General features: G+C 33.1%; 4 protein-coding genes across 5 annotated transcripts; 3 read left to right on the top strand and 1 right to left on the bottom strand.

Moving 5' to 3' along the window:
* Positions 1–507: 507 nt before the first annotated feature.
* On the bottom strand, positions 508–6200 carry LOC114187006 (nucleic acid binding protein). Its single transcript, XM_028075106.2, has 13 exons — positions 5934–6200; positions 5495–5631; positions 5329–5384; positions 5195–5246; positions 4989–5093; positions 3727–3807; positions 2950–3030; positions 2724–2789; positions 2492–2608; positions 1599–1646; positions 1422–1507; positions 1187–1247; positions 508–836 (listed from the first exon to the last, which is right to left on the bottom strand). Exons 1-13 carry the CDS (start codon positions 6088–6090, stop codon positions 759–761), a joined length of 1125 nt encoding a protein of 374 aa, XP_027930907.1. The 5' UTR covers positions 6091–6200; the 3' UTR covers positions 508–758.
* Positions 6201–6471: 271 nt separating this feature from the next.
* On the top strand, positions 6472–8620 carry LOC114189256 (Ribosomal protein L12/ ATP-dependent Clp protease adaptor protein ClpS family protein). Its single transcript, XM_028077983.2, has 2 exons — positions 6472–6611; positions 7550–8620. Exon 2 carries the CDS (start codon positions 7633–7635, stop codon positions 8206–8208), a length of 576 nt encoding a protein of 191 aa, XP_027933784.1. The 5' UTR covers positions 6472–6611; positions 7550–7632; the 3' UTR covers positions 8209–8620.
* A 1618-nt stretch (positions 8621–10238) lies between these two features.
* LOC114186606 (Major facilitator superfamily protein) lies at positions 10239–12572 on the top strand. The gene is made up of 2 exons (XM_028074560.2): positions 10239–10637; positions 11270–12572. Exons 1-2 carry the CDS (start codon positions 10379–10381, stop codon positions 12322–12324), a joined length of 1314 nt encoding a protein of 437 aa, XP_027930361.2. The 5' UTR covers positions 10239–10378; the 3' UTR covers positions 12325–12572.
* A 2700-nt stretch (positions 12573–15272) lies between these two features.
* Positions 15273–20369, top strand: TRB1 (telomere repeat binding factor 1). Of its 2 annotated transcripts, none has more exons than XM_028077796.1 (7): positions 15273–15472; positions 16102–16277; positions 16428–16645; positions 16850–16934; positions 18292–18375; positions 19373–19723; positions 20065–20369. In XM_028077796.1, exons 2-7 carry the CDS (start codon positions 16128–16130, stop codon positions 20074–20076), a joined length of 900 nt encoding a protein of 299 aa, XP_027933597.1. In that variant the 5' UTR covers positions 15273–15472; positions 16102–16127; the 3' UTR covers positions 20077–20369. The 2 variants fall into 2 exon arrangements, with proteins under 2 accessions (XP_027933597.1, XP_027933598.1); XM_028077797.2 differs by having other exon boundaries at positions 15298–15472; positions 16084–16277.
* Positions 20370–20947: the final 578 nt, after the last annotated feature.

Here is a 20947-nt window from a genome sequence, read left to right as displayed (position 1 = left end):
CTTTTTCTTTTTTTTTATTTCATAATTGGAAATTGTGTGAAGCAAATGAGAGTGTAAGAAACATTTGTGATGAGTGTATTTTATTCTTGGTCCTACAAATTTTTATGTCTTAATTTTTTTTTCTTTGTTTTCAGTCCTTCGAAAATTGAAAATAGGTTTTTTTATCCTAGTATTATGATACTTGTTAATTGTTTATATTGATTGAAAAGTTTTCAAGCGGTGTCTTTTATTATTTTTATATTGTTTATATTGATTGAAAAGTTTTCAAGCGGTGTCTTTTATTATTTTTATATAATGTCAACTGGTAACACCTTTTAAAATAAAGCTTTAAATATCTATGAAATATATCTTATTCGTCTTGGTGAATGTCTGAGGACAAAAATTGGAGGTGATTTCAAATTTATAGAAGGGTGAAAAACTAGGAAAATGTTCTACAGGATTAAAATTAAAATTCATAATTTTTGTGAGAGCTAAAATATAAAATTCTTACTTTTTGAGAACTAAATATAAAACATAAAATACATTCATTAAAATTCTAAAAGATACATTAACACTCACTTACTCATACTTCTGAAATCCTCTAAACAACTAAAATTTAGCTACCATACAAAAAAAAGATATATCAATACCAATTTAATTAAAAAAGAATATGAATATGACCACACCACAATTTTCACCACATTTTCTGGTATGACTAAATCTTAATAGTAGTTCAGGATCTTGAGCACTGAAAGCTATATCCACTTCCATGGGTGGAATTACCTAGTTGGCATTGTATATGGCTCTGCATTCTCAACTACTTTCTTCAAAGCATCAGCTCCAAGGTATTGGAGAACCTAGGGTCAAAAGCCATTAATAAATTATTATGTCCTGAAGGAATATAAATATACTGCATTTGAAAGATGAAAAATACAAATCATATTGAACAATACTAACAGCACACTTTTTCTAATGAAGTCTCTCGGTTAAAAGTTATTAAAAACTATAAAGTCATAAATAAAGTTCATTAAGCATGAACTGATAACATATTTCAATTTCTAATGAATATTAATCAATAATAAAGAGTGTCTTCAGGAACTTGAAAAGTTCATTTTTCTTAGAAACTCCACAAGCCAATAGTGAACTGAATTTTCACTTGCCTTACAGAACTAAGAAAATATTGATAACATAGAAAATCGAGTTATACCTCATTTGCATCTTTGAAAGAGCTGAATTCATCTTTCTTTGGCCAGAGTAGACGCCAACACCTGATGACAACCAAAAAGGGAAGGAAAATACAAAGTACATAACACAATTCAAAAATCTCAAGTCTATTCATATCCAAACTATTCATGCTGCATGCTATCCAAGTCTCAAGTTTTACTTTATATTTTGTACTTAAACACAATGACATAGAAAATAAATAACATCGTATATATAACCTTTCTCGGCCAAGGCGCCGTGCCAGTTCTTCTGCTAAAGCTTGACCTGGAGGATCATTATCAGTTGCCAGGATAATGCGAACTGCCTAAAAGAACAATGAAGAAACCAAGCTAATAAGCACTTCACTTCTGCGCTATAAAGATCCACCTTAATGGGAACATATCAAATGTGTGTACCTTATCCAAGTACTCTTTGCAGTTCCAGAGGTATTGAAATGCAGTGTCCTGATTTCATAAGCATGCACAGATAATATTAATGCGATCAATTAATTGATTGAAACACATACTTTATGAGGATGTAGAAAGATAACCATGGATCAGTTAAGGCAGAGAAAGAATGACTGGATGCAGTTTTTCTTTTTTTGCTCTCATGTTAATCTTAGGAAAGTAATGTGTGATTATGGTCCATCATTAAGAAAATAAACAAAAGGTGAGTTGACAAGAACAGAATTAATACACAACGTCAGTATAATAGATCTTCAAAGAATAAGGCTCTATACTTGGACACTTTTGCAGTAAAATGCAATTAGTTATGACTATTAGTAGGTAACAGGAAAAGCCAGAAAACGTTTAAATAGATTTTTCTTTTCAAAGTTAAGGATTATAACTAGTAAAATTTATTAGAATGAAAGTGGTCTTAAAACACAAATGATCTCCCTTGAAATAGTTAGAACCAACAACACTAAATGATCTGTTATTACATTTTCAATTACCGCAGAAGAACAACCACCATAAAACCTTGTACCTCATCAGAATAAAAGTGAAAAATTAGATGAGCAAATTAGTCTAGGTATTTGAAATAATCCTGAAAGGGTAAGTCGCAATCAGACAATTAATAATCATAATGAATGAAAACAAAGACAAAACTACAGACGGAGCCAATTACAGTTCATTCGGAAGAGCACATCTAATCTATTTCATTAGATAGATAGATAGATAAGAGAGACAAATAGATTTTGTTAAAGAAAAGAAGCATTATGGATATTTGCATTAATAAGACATATTACATTAAATATTAACTCGGCCAAAGAGAAGTGAAAACAAATTCTAATAATGGCACACACACAAACCTTCTCTATTGGTGGCAAATCTTTTGAAGAAACCTTTACTGGTGCACCCACTGGAACACTAACACAATTCCGAAAGCCAGCCTCCTCAAGTGAAAGCTTATCAATTTCCCCTTCAACCTATCATCATCATTGGACTGTAAGAATATCTTCAATTCTTTCCTTTTTCAGCTTTCAGTTAGGAATTGTCAGACAAAAAGAAGATACGGATGGAGAATAAGGGAGAAAAACTTACAATGATGATTTCAGACACTTGTCTAATGTCATCAATTCCATATAGTATCTTGTCCGTGCCTCTTTCCTGAAAATCAAATCGATCATTTGAATGAACATAAGTTACTTGGTATCCAGATCAATTAAACTTCATATCAAAATGCGCATTTTTGATTGTACATGAAAAGCTACTGGTCATTTCGAATCATTCATTGTAATGAATACTATTTGCAGTCAGGAAAAGTTACCAGCCAAAATCTTTTCTCCAGTGCTCTGTATTTGCAACCAACAAGCAACCCATTTTGTTTATAAGTAAAAGCAATGACTGTCTGCACAAAATTTGCAGTACACAACGAAGTTTAGAACTTCTAACTAGTTAAGTTCTTAAGAACTAAACCACGTATAGAAATGTTTATAAGACAGCAAAGAAGAAATTATGATCATTGCTAAGATTCTTTTCATGATCTTGAAGCCATGACAACTAAAGCAAAGTTTACTTCTAAAAGAATATATACGTACTACTTCTCTGGTTCATGTAGATGGATTTGTATTTCCCTCCACTATTGCCCCAGTAAGGTTCAATTGCAGTAGTTGAGAACGGTTGGAAACAGAACACGGACTTTAAATATATCAAGTTATGGCAGTAATCATTCAATTCAATTGCGAATAATGAATTTTGCCATCAGAATTAAAGCTTAATATATCAATCTAATATGAAGAAAACGTCAATTACCCATCATGATATTGCCAGAACTATATTCAAAATCAAAAGTCACCGCTTCATGTTAAAAACCCAAAAAGTACACATGATATCAGTCTTTTAGTTCAGATTTCAAGAATTCAAGTGGCAAGATCACTGAAGATTCTTTTTCCCTTTTGAAATGGTATATTTCAATAAAAGAAGCAGCTATAGGAGTCCCAGCAGAATACGGGACAGAAAGCACCAATTACAGATCTGGAATCTGTTTATCTAGCAATTTAAAAGAACAAATATTACAATTACAAAACCAGAACTGTGAAAATACCTTATTATCAGACAGTTGTCTTACAGCATTTCTGCTCAGGGTTTTCTCTGATATCAGTCTCTCTCTAAAGTAAGCAACAAGCTAAAACAAGGAAAGAGAAAATCAATACATAAGCAAATAATCTGACTATTACTAACACTTAAAGATTGCAATATATTGTCACAAGCACCTAAAGAAACAGTCTTGGACATCTTGATGAGGGAACACTCAATCAAGATTGTAGATTTACATGCTCACACTTGTCCATTCCAAAATTATCAACCAGATTCACTAGCATGATTGAATAGTGAAGCTTCTAAGACCATATTATTTACTAGCCATTACATCATATTTCTAAACCTCTACTGGACCTTTGTTGTGAATAGTCCAAGTGTGAGTCAAAAAGTCTCACATTGAATAGAAAAGACAGAGTTAAACACTATATAAAAATAAAGACCCATAACAATATTGCCTTAAGGTTTTGGTGTAAAGGTGGTGTCTAAGGTCTTATATATGTAAGACTAATGTCATATAACCATATAGAACCACAATCTCTCAATGAAAGTCACACATTGGATAGAAAAGACAAAGTTAAACACTATATAAGAATAAAGGGGAGAATATAAGAATAAAGACCCATAACAACATTGCCTTAAGGTTTTGGTGTAAAGGTGGTGTTTAAGGTCTTATATGTGTAAGACTAATGTCATATAACCATATAGAACCACAATCTCTCAATGACTATAACCATAACCCATATATGAAAAATTATATAGCCTATCAACCTTTGATACTGAGATATTAATTAACATGCCACAGGTTATGGAAAATGGCCAGATACTTTATGCTAAGAGCTTGAGGGTGATGGGGAAAAATGATATGTTATTGAAATTGATTTGACACTTGAACATAAGTCCAGGTGAATCTTATTTCAAAGTGTCCAGTAAATGCTTGGTTATTTTGACAAAAATTGGGATAATAAAGCCAAACCACAAGAAAGTCAAACCCTGTGTCTATTTCAGCTAAAAATAGTAATTATACGCATTCACACTCTCGATACCCTTAATAGTCCATACTTTGTATGTTGGGTCAGAGAACAACGAGAAGACCAGCACACTTAATAAGACAATCAATTTTCACTAATTCATTTGAATAAAAGACCTTCGAAAGACATCTGGTATAATAACAATTACCAGCAAAATGAGACAGATAGGTCAGTCTGAGAATTTGGCAGTTATTCTACCGCTATTGCCCACTCAAAATGCCATAAACAAGTTGTATACCTTAGGACCAAGTAGTTCCAATCCTAAGCTCTCCTCAGCTATTTTTCTAGAAAACTTGGCGTTAGTACAAACCCCACTGTACAATTCCTGATCATCTGCAAAAACCTACAACCAAATAATCATGTGGAAGCAGCACGTCTTTGTTACCCCATTACAAGTTTTATGCTTTAAAGGAGACGTAAATTTATAAATCCAAGTTATGTCACCTGACCAGCCCAACCACATTTAGCTCGAAAACACCTCCACATTGCAAATTCACTGCATCGCACATTTGCCAAAACACATTACATCAAAACACGCAATTATCACCACACACACAAAGCAATTACACGAAGTATACCCATTAGAGATAATGTGAAAAGACAAACTCCTCTCCTTTAATTGCCCACCTTTGCACTAGAATATCAAAACAGACAGCAGTCAGAAACCTACTTAAAACCGAATACATACAAAAGACTAGGGGAAGGAAATGGATTGCAGTTTTAGAAGAAAATAAAAATAGATACTTTTGGACAAAACAGATTATGGTACTGCCCGGGCAAACAAGAGTCTTCCAAGCTGATGCCCAGAAGTTCCATTTTCTCTTTCAATACTTTCACTTTAGGTGCATCAGAAGTACTGTCCACAACCTGCTCCACAACACCTTAAAAATAACACGAACAATCATACAAGGAAAATTCAGTAAATATCTTTTCTACAAAATAAACAGATTAAATAGTTTATGCACTAACGGTAAGGTTTTATTATTTTTCACATCTTAAACAAATCACTCATGAATGTAAATTTGTTAAATTTTTCAATGACTGATTAAAGGCAACAGAGCATAGATACTAAACTCTTAAAAAAGCTGAATCCTTTGGCTGCCCAGAAAACTCAAACTAATAACAGTAACAAATGGGGGAAAAGGGTATTATAAGAGAAGAAAAGCGAGGGAAAACGATGAACCTGGAGTAGAGGGCACAGTGGTGTTACGAGCTAGTGAATGACACCAAACGGTACATTGTCTTGTGGATAACACTGCTGCATAGGTTCTGGGAATCAACTTGGAGAATAGAGATTGAGTGACGGGAAGACGCAGCCATAGGTTCTGAAAAACTGACATGTTTGGTCTTTAATTTTTATTTGTTTGAGTTTTCATTGCAAGTTTTGGAATGCCTCTCTGTTCATCTGGAGCTAGAGAATAGATAGATATTTTTGCCTCCATTCAATTGAATAGGAAAAATATTAAATTTCTTGTGTTTCCATAAAATATTATTTAATAAAATATAGGAGGTTTAGTTATTGTAAAATTAATTCACTCAGACGACTTCTACCCCTATATATATATATATATATATATATATATATATATATATCATCCATAGAAATTTCCGCTAAAAAGGTTGAAAATATTTATTCCTAAGAACTAATTTACTGATTATTAAAAACGGCAAATGGTGGTGCAGAAAGTGATTTATGGACTTTCTTAACCGAGCCCAACATTGCAAGCCCACTTGTAAAGCCTGCTTTGTTCACAGCTCCGCAATCCCTAATCCCGCACTTTTCATTCTTCCTTCCTTCCCCTATTTTCTCCTCGCTAGCACAGTACGCCAAAATTGCAAGTCCAACACCTTCTTCCTGAAGGTAACACATGCTTTCTTTCGGTCCTTTGTTCTTTTTAATTGAAGAAATGTTTCTGTTTTCATAGATAGATAGATATAACCATCAAATTCAATTCGCTGATCACCCTAAGTATTTTTATTAACTCCTCGGTACTTTTCCTCAGCGCTATGAAAATATTCCAAATAGTGTACTTTTAAACTCGGTTTGTTTTAATTAATCCCCTGAATTAGTGGCCTTGTTCCATCTATTTTTGTGCATCGTAGATTTCAGGGATATGAAATTTAATTATTTTAAGAAATGTAATTTCTTTTATGCTTTGTTGAATTTTGTTGTGTTTCATTCCAGTGGTCACTAATAAGTTCAGTTTGCTTACTGTTTTTTTTTTTTTTTTGTTGCGTGCTGGTTGTGATTCAACTATAGCTGCTGTCTTGTTCTGTATGAATTGTGAAACATGCATATTGTATCTGGGGGAGAAAAATATGTGATTGACATTTGGTGTTTGGATTTGGATTTTAACAAGAATGGTTATAGATTCTCATGAATTGTCTGTCTCGAGTTTAGAGCACTTCCAAATTCGTTTTTCTGATTTTGGGATGTTTTTGAAAAGGAAAATGATGAGTAGACACCCAAATGTTAATTGACACCTTGAGAGATAAATGCAGAGAAGTGTAGGTACATAGGTGATATGATTGATAGGAAGAGAAATGCAAAAGGTGTGTTAGGTTGTTTTGTTGGACGGATGGGCTGTTCACATATCATTGTTGTTTTTTGAAATTGGAAGTGTTTGAAGTTGATGTTTTACGTGTGTAGTATGTTCTGCCTTCTTTTATGGCGATCTCTTCTGTTTGAAGTGACTGGGTGAGAATGTGGATGAATATCTGAAGTTGTATCTGCAATCATATATGTTATATGTCGTGTGGTTCACAGCTCAACCTTAGTAAGTTTTAAAATTGTTACAGGGTTGGTGCTCCTAGTTTGTTGAAAGAGCATCTTCTCTCCAATATATCGGTTTCATGAGTCACTATTTTTATTGAACAAAGAGATGAGGTTTACCCCCCTTTCCAGATTAATCTACCGTCTCCCTCAGCGGGATATATGTGGTCTCTTGCAATCTCGAGCCTTACAGACCAATTCTGTTTCTAAAGATTCTCTGGCTAAGCCAAGAAAGTATAAAATTCCTCAATTTTATGATCCTTATGGCCCCAGACCTCCACCCTCAGAAAAGATCATTCAGCTTGCAGAACGAATTGGAGAACTATCGGAAGAAGAACGTGGTCAAATTATGCCTACTTTGTCAGAAAGATTAAATCTTCCAAAGTTGCAGCCAATTTCCACGGATGGCTTGGACATGGGTCCAGAAGGTGGTGCTTCTGGACCAAAGGTCGAGGAGAAAAAGGCAGAGAAAACAGCTTTTGATGTGAAATTGGAGAAATTTGATGCTGCGGCAAAGATCAAGGTAATTAAGGAGGTAAGAGCCTTTACTAGCCTGGGATTGAAAGAGGCCAAAGATCTTGTTGAAAAGGTTCCAGTGGTGCTAAAACAAGGAGTCACGAAAGAGGAGGCAAATAACATAATAGAAAAAATAAAAGCTGCTGGAGGAGTTGCAGTAATGGAGTAGAATTTTGATTGTTGGTTGGGATCATAATTTTCCTTAATTTATGTCTTTAAGTTGCCACCTCATGGTTATCCGTGAATGAATTTTAGAAGAAAGTTCTAAAGGCACGAAACAGATTTAACGATTAAGAACCAGCTATTGAATAATCTATTTGAATCATTTTTTGTTAGATGGGTTTTCTAGTCCATTACTGTATCACTTGTAACTGCAGTGTTGGTTTGACACTTGTAACACTCTGCCTATCCTCTGCTCACATATGTTCTTCCAAATGAAATGTTTCTAGGTTCATAGGCAAAATTATTTTATGGAATTTTCTTGTAGTTCTTTGAGATTCCTGTAGTTGATACACTATACTTGTTGTATTCTGTTTGGACTGGGACATCTTATGAAGCATTATGCCTCTTTTCATAGTCAATTAATTTAGTTGTTCCTTGTTCTGAAAACCTTCTTTAAGAATACGGAAAAGAATCATGAGTTGTATGGTTATGGCTTTGGCCATTTGGTTTAGATATTGTGATTAGTCAGAGTAGGTAATATATGTTTTGTTTTCTTATTTAGTATATCGAATGACGATGAAATTTGTGTATAACACGGTACACAAGTCTATTTTTTTGGTCATTGTTCTTTCGTATTAATTATCTCCATTCTCCTAAAGGAACTTTTCATGAAAAAGGGCATTGTTTTATCATTGCTTGATCTGGTGACAATGACAAAGATGTTATGGAGAATATTATATATGTTATTAATTTGTATTCAGTTTTTTGTTTTTACTACCAATACAGCGCTGTTTTTTTTATTTACATATATATATATATATAAGATAGTTGCTTATCATATATATAATTTTTTTATTTAGTATGAATTAATTTAAGATAATCTATAACAGTATTTTCAACAGTTTAAAAATGTCAAACAAAAATGTAAAAAATAAATTATTACTTACTTTTATAATAAAACAATTTAAAAACATTGATAATGTTTGATAAAATTTGTTGAAAAAGCAGTTGGGAATTAAATTCTTAGTTTAAAGTTGAAAAAACTAAATTAAAAATGTTTGATAAGATTAACTGACCAACTAAAAGTTGTAATTACATATTTTAATAATTATAAATTTATATTTTTAAATCTTTTATAATAAAACGTTTTATATAAACTAAATTTTATGCAATATTTATTTAAAAAATATTTTTTTATTATAATTTAAAATAGTTATTACTTTTTAATGAAAACAGTAACTTGATAATTAGAACAAAATAAAGTAATTTAAAATTAAACAAGTAATAAATATATGGCTTAAGATTATATAAATTTCGTCTATGTAGATTATTTAGAAACATAAATATAAATAAATCAAATAAGCTAAAAATTATTAAAACTTCTACTTTATCAAATGCGAATAACATAAATTTATCAAAATTTAATTTATCAATTTATGTATGATCTAGATCAATTGTTTTAACAACTACACATATTATACTAATTTAATAATTATGATAGTGACATCTACACTCTCCTCTAACTTTCCGTTTTAGTGCGACATTTTGGATATCGCTGTTTGTTTTATTACCACATAAATTATGATTTATTCCTTATAAAAAAAAGTCATATGATTTTCTAACAACGTTCACAAAAATGTTAATTTCTACGTAAAAAATTGTTAGAACTTAGGATTGCCACGTTCACAAATATGGTGCCATGCCGTTTTTTTCGTGTCTACGAATAACCAAAAATGAAAAAAAAAAAAAATTTGACCGATATCAGATCTACTGACAGGAGTATTCTGGAGAACGGACTGTGAAAGAATTATTAGTTGAAAAAGAAAACTTAGGAAAATTAAATACACATGTAAATATTAAATTACTAAAAAGAGAAGTTAAAGATGCAAGAAACAGAAAGGTGGGAGCAGGTGTCACTTGTTTAGAAAACGTTATTTTAAATGACAGTAACATATGTCAGTTTATGAATGAATGTGTCCCCACTCAGTGGTCTTCCTGCATAATAACATAACATCACCTGAATGCATTTCCTTAAAAAGCTCAAACCTCTTTGCAACAACAATTCCTTAGATAAAATTAAATCTCTATTTGGTCTTAAACACTTCTCCCTCTCTCCCTCGCTCCCTCTCTCTCTCTTGATAGCTCTTTTCCTTAAGGGTTACGAAAGTGAAAGAAAAATGGTAACTTCGGACGGTGGCGGTGGTGGGAAATTGAAGAAGGTTCTGGGTTTGGGATACTGGGTGCAAGGATTCAGATGTTTTCCATGGTTGGTTGTGAGTTTCTACCTCAAAGATGGTCTTAAAGTTGACCCTTCCACTCTTCAAATTCTTCAGAATTCTGCTAATCTTCCCATGGTTGGAAAGCCCCTCTATGGCCTCGTTTCAGACTCTGTCTACATCTCTGGCCAGCACCGAGTTCCCTACATCGCCTTTGGAGGTAAAGTTGTTGTCTTCACTCTTGTCATTTCTATCTACCCTTTTGCCTTCTCTCTCTGATTTGTTCATGTTAAAGCCAAGTTGCATACTATTACTGCTGTCAATAGTTGTTGGTTCCTTGCTGTTGGATGTTGGGAATTGAGAATTGGTTCTGTTGTGTTGTGTTGTGTTCCTTTTTATGCTGCTTTGGAATAGATAAAAGAAAAGATGAATGGATGAATTGATCCTTTGTGTGTATAACTATGAATAAAAGAATCTGTTAATTCCGTGTGAAGTTGCTTTAATGGGAAAAAGCATAAAGAGAGAGTAGGATCGAGATTCTGGACTTGAAAGAAAAAACCAGATTGAGTTTGGTATCTTACTTTTTTGCTTTTGTTGGGACTTCTTGATATATTATCTTAAGTCTGAATCTAGATTCTTTGAATTCATTTTATATTGATGAGTAGTTAAATGGTAAAACACGATCATCGATTTTTCCTTGAATCAAGCCAAAGGCTGGAAAGGGGCCTCAGACTTAAATTCGTTAAAACTTAATTGTGACAATGCACAAGACTTCTGAAACTAGCACACAATCAGTTTATGCAGCTTTCTTAAAACTAATTCCTAAATGTTTCTCTGAATCTGTTTATGCAGCTTTCTTGCAGGCACTGTCATGGATAATCATAGCAATCTGTCCATCAAACATGTCTATTTTCACTATCTCCATATACCTTCTCCTTAGTAACCTAGGTGCTTCCATAGCTGAGGTTGCAAACGATGCCATTGTTGCAGAAATGGCTAAACAGAGTCCTTCCTCAACCAAGCACCCGCAACCATCTTCCTCAGGCAACCTCCAATCCTTTGTTTGGATAGCTTGCTCCGCAGGAGGAGTTCTTGGTAATCTTCTAGCCGGCATTTTCATTGGCCGGTTCCACCCACAAACCATGTTTTTATACTTTGGCCTCCTCCTTGCTCTCCAATTTTTCATAACCATTTCAGTTCCCGAGACTTCTCTTGGGCTCCCAAAGACTCCATCTGTTGGGATAAGAAATCAGCTTTCACAGCTATTGGTTGCTCTAAGAAAGCCAGAAATTGCATACTCAATATCATGGTTTACAGCATCTTATGCCATTATTCCTGCCCTTACAGGCACCATGTTCTTTTACCAGACACAGCATTTGAACATAAACTCATCAGTATTGGGTATCTCCAAGGTGTTTGGCCAGGCAACAATGCTCCTATGGGGCATCATATACAACAAATACTTCAAATCTATCCCACCAAGAAAACTGATATCATCCATTCAAGTAACGATGGCATTCTTCATGGTTTCAGATTTCTTGTTTGTGCGAGGCTTTTATCGGCAAATGGGTGTGCCAGACTCACTCTACGTGGTGATTTTCTCAGGATTCTTGGAGGTTCTGTTTCTCTTCAAGATTCTGCCATTCAGTGTTCTAATAGCACAGATGTGTCCACCAGGATGTGAAGGGTCTATAATGGCCTTTCTCATGTCTTCCGTAGCACTTGCATTCATTGTGAGTGGATACCTCGGTGTTGCACTTGCATCGTATGTTAAGATAACAGGAAGTGACTTTTCAGGCTTTCCACTTGCACTTCTGATACAAGCTGCATGCACTCTGGTGCCAACTTTTTGGTCATCGTGCATACCTGATAAGGTAGAATCAAAAGCCAAGCGAAAAGACTCGTAAAGTTTATATCTTTCAAGGAAATAGTGGAAGGTGCTGAAGTGATTGATTCTTTTCTTTTCATTGCTTCATGCATCAGCTGGCACATAGAAGCTATATCAGTTGGTATTCTAGATTTTTTATACAGTGTGTTTAAAAGTGATAGCGTGTAAAGGTGTAGTGTGACCACATGGTGATCGTGTTCTTCCAAGTACTTTTGTCTTTCCTCTTCTTTTGTTAAATTAAAAAAATAAAAATAAAACTTTTTTTAATATGTCAAAATTAATGCATTTTTGAGGTACAAAATCACACGCACACAAACAAAAACTTGCTGAGAATATGGACTCTTATAGTTTTCTGTTTTGTTGACACAGAAGTTGTAACCATTTAACCTTGCAATCCAATGAAAACTGAATAAACCGAAGACTTTAACAATTCACAAATTTTAAAAATCAAATTTTTATTGTACATGTTTTTATTCATATTTTTGTAAAATTATCATTCAAAAATATCAGCGAAATGAAAAACATATTTAAATTAAAGAAAATTGTTACTAACTATCTGAGGAAGATGTCGAAGTGTAACGACCAGGTTGTATAAATTAATTTTTTATATGGTATATACGTATAATGACATATAAATGAGATAATTATATTTTTAGCTATTATTTTCAAAATATATAAAATATTGCAAATTTACATTTAATAACTTTCAATCTTTTCCTTGATTTAGAAAATTTGTTACTCCTGCCTTCCGTATCTTTAAAAATTTTATTTGATTCTAAAATTAAAGTACAAATTCAAAATAACATTTATTTATTAAAACATTAAATTTTACAAAGCTACTAAATTAATGGATAGATAGATATTTATCCGACTAAAACAAATGTTTTTGTAAGGAAAGTGCTGTGAACTAAAACAACTATGATTATTAACATTCACGTCGCGGTAATTATAAAGTGACATGATATTTTTCAAATGTTGATAAAATAAACTTTATTTTAATTATATTTTATGATATGCAACATCTTTAACACACTTTTTTACACAAATTTAACAAGTCTAGTAAAAGTAAAGCAATTAATACAACTTCAAATTGCAGCTATTAATATTATAATCTGAATATATTCCTAATTAATAACAAGCTAAACGAATAGACTATTACACATTTAAGATTGAGCAACCACTTATATTTGTATGTTAAGTGTAATTCTCAAAAGACATTCTTCTATATAGCTTTTAAGCATATGTAATCAGCAATCTATGACCCATACTTTTAGGTATTTGAATTAACAATTTTTTTTTTCAATCTTATTGTTGTCTATAAACAAAAAGAAAATGAGAATTTATGAAGAGGAAACAAACATGAGTTGGTTAGAATGGAAAGAAGGATGAATGAGTGAAATGTAGGTGCAAGAGTAAGTGATAAAAAAGTAAAACGTGATAAGTGAAAACATGTAGATTAAAAGAATCTTTTTTGGAAAATAAAAGGTGGCTATTTAAAAAAAAAAATTCACTAATAATTGATATTCATTAAAAACAAATATATTTATTTTAATTTATTTATTGCTTTAAAATATATTGAAGATAAATGAAATTGCAATTTTATTTAATAGTTTTTACACTTTGTTCAGCCAAACAAAAAAATTATTGGAAAATGTTTTTTTTTAATTTAATATTTTTAGTATATTTTAAAACTTTTATCGTACTTTGATGTTATTAATTCTATTTTATTAGTTTGATATTTTCTTTATCAACCGGACCAAAGTGACTACATAGGATAAGAGACGTAATGATACAATTAACTCTTATTTTAAGTTATATTGTTTTTTTTTTTTATCACGGACGAGTGTACGCATTTTTTTAATATGTATGATATTATATTAGTAATAAATGATATTGTAATGTTATTAAGTTAATAAATAAAATTAAATTATATTTATAAAAAATAAAGTAAAATGTATGGAGAAAATAATTGTTGATGAATAGGAGAAAAAAGAAGAATGAGATAAGTAAATAGTTTTATAAAAATTTATAAAAGTAACCCTTAATTTTAAAAAATTTAACAAATAATTATATTGTAAAGGGTAAAGTTGAAATTATGAAATGTGGACACAAAAAAAGGAATCTCTTTATATATAGTTATAGATACTTATACATACAAATTTTATCGGCCATACACACACACACACACACACACACACACACATATATATATATATATATATATATATATATATATATATATATATATAAAGAGAGTTGTCAAAACAGGTAATCCGGCTCGACCCGGCTTGACCCACCATGGGTTGATGATTTAGTGAGCCAACCCGACCCGGTTCACTTTTTAGCGAGGCAAAAAAATTCAAACCCAACCTGGTCCACCACGGGTTGGTGGGTTAAACTGGTTGATTCACGGGTTTCACTTAATTAAAAAAAATACAATTTTTTTATTTTTTTCAGTGAAAACTAGATTTTAATTCTAATTAAAATCTAAATAAACTTTAATACAATCCAAATACAAACAAAAATATAAAAAAATACAAATTATTTATGTGTTGGATAAAAAGACAACCTAACATGACCCAATGTAAAACCCAATTTAATAAAAAAAAAAACACTTGTGTCACCCTTTTAACACGAGTTCAACCCGAGTGAGTCGGATTCTAAATGAGTCAGGTCAAAAATCAACCCATATTGAAATTTGAAAAAAAAAATTCAACCAACCCGACCTGTGGTGAGCCAGGTTAGCTCGCGGGTTCCAATCCATTTTGATAGCGCTATATATAAATATATTATAACTAAATAAAATTGTGTATTCATCATATTAAATTAAAGTTTCATAATCTATAAATGAAATTGTGTATTTATCTTATAAATTTAAAGTTTGATAATTTTACAAACTCAAACATTTATATTATGTAAATAATTGTCAAGGTAACACTATTTTAGAAGGATGACATTACAAAAGAGTACACAAGAAATATGTAACTTTTGTCTTATTTTTTGTTTGTTGTTTACCGGTATAGAATACATCTGTTGAATGCACAAGTTGGGTTTCTGTTCCTGTTAGGGCATTTGGCGAGGGATGCAATCGAAATTGGGGACTTTAGATCACCAATTTCTCATCTTTCCAATCTCCATCAAATCGTTTCCTCCCTATTCCAATTAAGGTTTCTCCTTTCCGTTTTCCCTGTCGATATCTGTCAAATTCTGCTCTTAGGGTTTCGTATAACAGACCAGAATTCAATTGTTTTAGGTCCGATTGTGAAATCCGTTTTTTCTTTTTTTATGTATAATTCTGATTGGATTTTCTGATGGTGTCGAATTCCGACGTTTGCTATTTGATTGGACAGTGGTTTTCATCTTTCTGTAGCTTATGTTCCCTCACTTCAAATCAAGAATGAATTTGTTGGATTTCTTTGCATGCTCACTGACAACTTCCTACGTGGAATTTATTGTTTTTGTGCCATGTATGGCCTTATAGCACATCCTTGAACTATTTGGTGTCCGAAATCAATGGAATGGAAGTGGTAAATTTAACCATTTTTATGACACAAGTGGTGTGATTTGTACAATTATTGGACTGTAGGTGATCTTTAAGAATCAAAACAAGCCCTAGACTGAACTTTTCACATATAACTCATTATTAATCCCGAGTTAAGAATTTGTAAAATTAAATATTTAGTTGGGCACAAGTTAAACTAATCAGAAGAGCTTCCAAAGTGTTGTGATTACAAAACTTGTGATTATGTATTTAGAGCTAAACTCGATGCTTATGCAGTTTACATCTGCTTGCCAGCTAAGAGTGCTTCTGATAAACTCGTGATGGGTGCTCCGAAGCAGAAATGGACTGCAGAAGAGGAAGCAGCACTCAAAGCTGGAGTTATCAAGCATGGTGTTGGTAAATGGCGCACCATACTGAAGGATCCAGAGTTTAATAATGTCTTGTACCTGCGGTCAAATGTGGATCTCAAGGTCTGGTTATCTTGGTAGTTGTCTTTGTTGATACGATGTTTGGTTGAGGTTCATTACTTCATTATCTTTACACTGTAATGAACTAATGTTGGGCCATTTATATTACGTGCATAACATGCTTGTGCTGTTCTGATATGGGGTGTTGGATAGGATAAATGGCGAAATCTGAGCGTGATGGCAAATGGATGGAGCTCCAGGGAAAAGTCTAGGCTAGCAGTCAGAAGGGTGCATCATACCCCAAAACAGGATGAGCACTCTATGTCTATCACTCCTGTTGCTCCAAGTGATGAAGACATTGTTGATGTTAAGCCTCTTCAAATTTCTAGAGATACGGTGCAGATTCTGGGTCCGAAAAGGTCCAATTTAAGGTTGGAATTTTTATTTTTTATTTCATTTGGTATTTTGTTCTATTATATTTTCTACCTGGTTTTCTTGAAAGTTGATGCTTTAGTTGGGCTATTTGTAATTGTTTTTTAGCAAGGAATTGTTAATGTTTACCAAGTACTATGGCCATTGTTTAATTGGTTTGTCTAGCATGACAGTATATGTTTTACCCTGTTTACATTATACAGTTTGGATAAACTTATAATGGAAGCAATCACTAGCTTGAAGGAGAATGGTGGTTCTAATAAGACAGCTATTGCTGCTTTCATAGAGGTATAGTTCTGAGTGCTAAGCCTAACTTTTGTTTGTTGTTTTCCCTAGATAATTGTAAAATTAATAAAACAAAAGTATTCATTATATGTGTGGGCGTAGAAGGCCTTTTAGTTTAGATCAGTTGGGGGGGGGGGGGGGGGGGGGTGGAATGTATGAAAAGCTTCCGAAGGCTAAAGTCAAAGAAAAACATGAGTGTTGAGAGATAACATAGTTGTCCTATTGGATTAAATGTTTCTTGTGTAGTTGAGGTATTGCTGTGCCTCACTGATCCTGGAGCTGTTTCTCTGGGTCTGTATTTTGTGACCTAGGTCATCTAGAGCCGACATTTCACATTTAACAGCCCTAAAATGATCATTTTTTCTTCCATATCCTGCCGTCTCTTTCTTTCTGTCATTTGTGCTCTCAGCTATAGCATTGTTGTGCTTCGTCTTCTCTCTTCTGCCTCATCATCTTCTTCTCCTCCCTTTTAGTTGGGATGCTGGGGTTATGTTTTTTCTTCTGTGCTGGTTGTAGTACTTCCTTCAACATTGTGCTCTGCTGGATATGCTGGGACAGTTTTTCTTCTTCAGGCTGTGCTGGATAAGATGGGACAAATTTTCTTCTTCTGCTTCTTATTCTGCCTCTGTTCATTCTCGTTTGCCTCTGGTTTTCTGAACAAAATATACCCATGCACCTGATTAGGAATGTGTGCAGGATTTGCTTTAGGGATTTGGGTCACCTGAGTATGGGTGAATTTTGAAAAGCTTATATTTGTCTTTTGTGTGATTTACTATGAGATGTTTTGGACCTACCAATTGAATAATAAATCTATGAAAATGAATCAAGCTCATGCTTTACAAGAAGCTTTCTTTATCCATATCTTTTTTTATCATATGTATTTTTATGTATAATTTTGCAACTTCCGGTATGATCTTACAATCAATGTTACGATCTTTCAATTATGATCATTCATCCATATCCTGATCCTTAGTCACATCTCAATTTTGGCGGCAATAAGGTGGCTTATTTAATCTCAATCAACAAAGGGGTGCAAGTAATCTGCTTTTACAAGATCATGATCTTGAGTATCAGTGTACATTTGGTCTATTCTATGATCTTTCAATGGTTGAATGATCTTGTCCCCCACCCGTAACCATAGATACATATGTGTGATTGTGTTAGGGACCCAGATAGTAAGGATGCCGAAAATGTAATGACGTTCAGACTTTAAAATAACCACAATTTTTATGGCTAAAGAATGACATTATGTCTATTTGTTACTGTTTGAATTTCCATTTTCTTTGGTACATCGTATGATATATGCTATATTATGTTTGTATTCAATATGAGTTGAATTTCATTGCTGTGAAATCTGTAGGACCAATATTGGGCACTGCCAGACTTAAAAAGGATGTTGTCTGCAAAATTAAAGTTTTTGACAGCAAGTGGCAAACTGATCAAGGTATATTCTACACGTTTAATTATGTCCCGGCTCAGATGCTTCTGATGCCAACACACATTAAAAGCTGTTGGTGCATTCACTTTTGTTTTTGATGAATGATCTCAAGAGATGGATGCAAATGAGTCTCTGGTTCAGACTTCTTTAGTTAGTTGCATGTGAGAAATGGAACTGCTATTAATGGTGAACTAGGCTCTCTTCTGTAGTCTGCCTGGCTCCTAGGAACGGGCTTTTCTTTAAATTGGGTGGGTATGAAACCAGTTTGCTCGCCAGTGTGAATGGGTTGGTTTTCTTAAGAACCTTATGGATTAAACGTAGAAGCATGAATATTGAATGAAATTTAGATATGGAACTTTCGTTTAGAGGAGTGGGCGTTGATTTTAATATTTTACTATTCATGGACAAATACTGAAGTATTTACCCTAAGCTCTGTTTGATTTGACAAACTCTGTAGTTACTCATTATAAGACTATGATGAAGTGTGTGGGTTGGATGTTGGGCTTTATGCCTGGACAAGAGGATTAGGGGAGATGACAGAAGGGAATACGTAGGATGTGAGTGAAGCAATTGACACAATCATTTTTGACAAATTAAAACAGCAAGAAATAATTCTAACCCACTTATTATTCAGGATTCATAATTTCATATGGTCTATTTGAAATCAATTGCTGCTGCTGCTGCTGGTATTCCTCATGTTTTACTTTATGCACTGTTGCTTATTTACAGACACGCATTCTGGGTAATAGTCAGGATTATGGTAGATAGCCATGCGTTGTTTAACGACAAACCGTGTAGACTTGCCAAAGTTTGTGTTTTGGTATGAACTAGAAACATATTTATAAAATAATTTTTGGGAATCCATTGTCTTGAGTTGACATTTTTGTACATTTGGTTTTCATGTTAGCTTTACAAGTATTGTGGATGTTGTCTCATTTTGTGTTGGTTATATTAAATTGTTTCTATTAGAGATCTTACTTTTGGGTTGACTTTGATGTTTCAGGTAAATCGCAAGTATAGGATTGCACCTACAGCAGCATATTCCGACAGAAGAAGAAACTCATCCATGTTATTTTTGGACGGGAGGCAAAAAGCCTCCATGAAAATGGACAAGGATGAGACCAACATTCTTACTAAATCTCAGATAGATTTAGAGTTAGCGAAGATAAGGTCCATGACTCCGCAAGAGGCAGCTGCATTTGCTGCACGAGCAGTTGCTGAAGCAGAAGCCGCCATAGCAGAAGCAGAGGAGGCAGCCAAGGAGGCTGAAGCAGCAGAAGCCGATGCAGAGGCGGCACAAGCTTTTGCAGATGCTACAACAAAATCAGGGAAAGGAAGGAAATCCCCAAGGAGGGTAAAATCTCTTCCTTCTCCCACTTTTCTCACTCATAATACTAAAATACGTCTGTAGAGCACGCAGAAAAATTCTTTTTGTTACAACTTAAAAGTAGAATGACAGAAGCACATATTTTTCTTTAAATAGGAAAGGTGAATTTTGTTTTATTTTTCATATAAGATAGTGATGAGGGAAAGGAGCAAATCAATTTTTCATATTGATGAGACTTGTGATTTGGTTAAGGACAAGGAGGTTTTTTTATCATTTTGGAGACATTCCATTTGGGCTGCTTACTGATTCCCTGTTATCAAAATAAAATATTGTAGTATTCTAATTTTTGGCATTTCTAAAAATCGTAGATCCATGCTTGATGGAAGTTTGAAGAATTAGACACTAGGAGAGATGAGCCGTGGCATGAAGTAGGGAAGCCAACTACATTTTACACATAATACTTGAGGCTCTTCTTGTTACTATTCAGGTTTCACCTTGTTTAGGAGATTATTCTGAATTTTTGGGTCTTGAAATGTCCTTGTAGATAGAAGCATTGTTTGAATCTTTCTTGTAATTTCTTTAGAGCTGTTGTTACCTTCGCGCTCTGTCCATGTACCCATTTACAGAATGCTGATGTTTAGATGAATGGGAATTCGTTCAAATTTCTTCTGAAGCATACAGGTGCATCCTTTCACGTCACATGGAAACCATTCTTTTTCATTTCTGGATTTAAGTTGTACTTGTAGAAACCTTTTCTAATGCCTTTCTAGGAGAAGAAAATGAAAACGATAGACTAGTTTTTTTAGGCTAGAATAATGAAAAAGAGTAAAATAAATTCAGTTTCAACTCGAGTAAATAATTTTGGAGAAATTAGGTAAGGGTTATTGTGATAAGATTAATTTTAGGGTTAAATTTGTTTTTTGTTTACGTTTTTTTTTTGTCAAGTTTGGTTTTGGTTACTGTTTTTTATATCTGAGTAATTAGTTTTCAAATTTTAAAAAATTGTGTGAATTTAATTGTTTATTAATTTATGATGGTGAAAAATCATTATTAAATGTTAAATTTAGATGTAAAAGAAAGATTTGAATTATATATTCTTAAAGAATAGATTGAATTTATGCAATAATTAAAAACGTACCTTTTCCTTTCTTCTAACTTTTTGAGTAAAGTTTAATTTATTTTACTAATATATGCCTATTGTAGATGTAATAAGTTGTTGGCTACTCAAATATCAGAATTAACATAACATTA

The sequence above is a fragment of the Vigna unguiculata genome, chromosome 6, assembly GCF_037176805.1.
Source record: "Vigna unguiculata cultivar grain cowpea cultivar isolate G323 ecotype 2 chromosome 6, ASM3717680v1, whole genome shotgun sequence".
Taxonomy (NCBI): domain Eukaryota; kingdom Viridiplantae; phylum Streptophyta; class Magnoliopsida; order Fabales; family Fabaceae; genus Vigna; species Vigna unguiculata.
The sequence above is the reverse complement of the archived record's forward strand: the minus strand, read 5'-3'. Positions and strand labels throughout refer to the sequence as shown.

Excerpts from the sequence above, each read along its gene's own strand:
- LOC114187006 (XM_028075106.2), bottom strand. The coding sequence starts at position 6,090 with ATGTCAGTTTTTCAGAACCTATGGCTGCGTCTTCCCGTCACTCAATCT. Across the intron at positions 5,632-5,933 it reads CACTGTGCCCTCTACTCCAG|GTGTTGTGGAGCAGGTTGTG; the intron begins GTTCATCGTTTT and ends GTTATTTTTAAG. Across the intron at positions 2,790-2,949 it reads TGGAGAAAAGATTTTGGCTG|GAAAGAGGCACGGACAAGAT; the intron begins GTAACTTTTCCT and ends TTTGATTTTCAG.
- LOC114189256 (XM_028077983.2), top strand. The coding sequence starts at position 7,633 with ATGAGGTTTACCCCCCTTTCCAGATTAATCTACCGTCTCCCTCAGCGG.
- LOC114186606 (XM_028074560.2), top strand. The coding sequence starts at position 10,379 with ATGGTAACTTCGGACGGTGGCGGTGGTGGGAAATTGAAGAAGGTTCTG. Across the intron at positions 10,638-11,269 it reads TCCCTACATCGCCTTTGGAG|CTTTCTTGCAGGCACTGTCA; the intron begins GTAAAGTTGTTG and ends CTGTTTATGCAG.
- TRB1 (XM_028077796.1), top strand. The coding sequence starts at position 16,128 with ATGGGTGCTCCGAAGCAGAAATGGACTGCAGAAGAGGAAGCAGCACTC. Across the intron at positions 16,646-16,849 it reads CCGAAAAGGTCCAATTTAAG|TTTGGATAAACTTATAATGG; the intron begins GTTGGAATTTTT and ends TACATTATACAG. Across the intron at positions 18,376-19,372 it reads CAAGTGGCAAACTGATCAAG|GTAAATCGCAAGTATAGGAT; the intron begins GTATATTCTACA and ends TTGATGTTTCAG.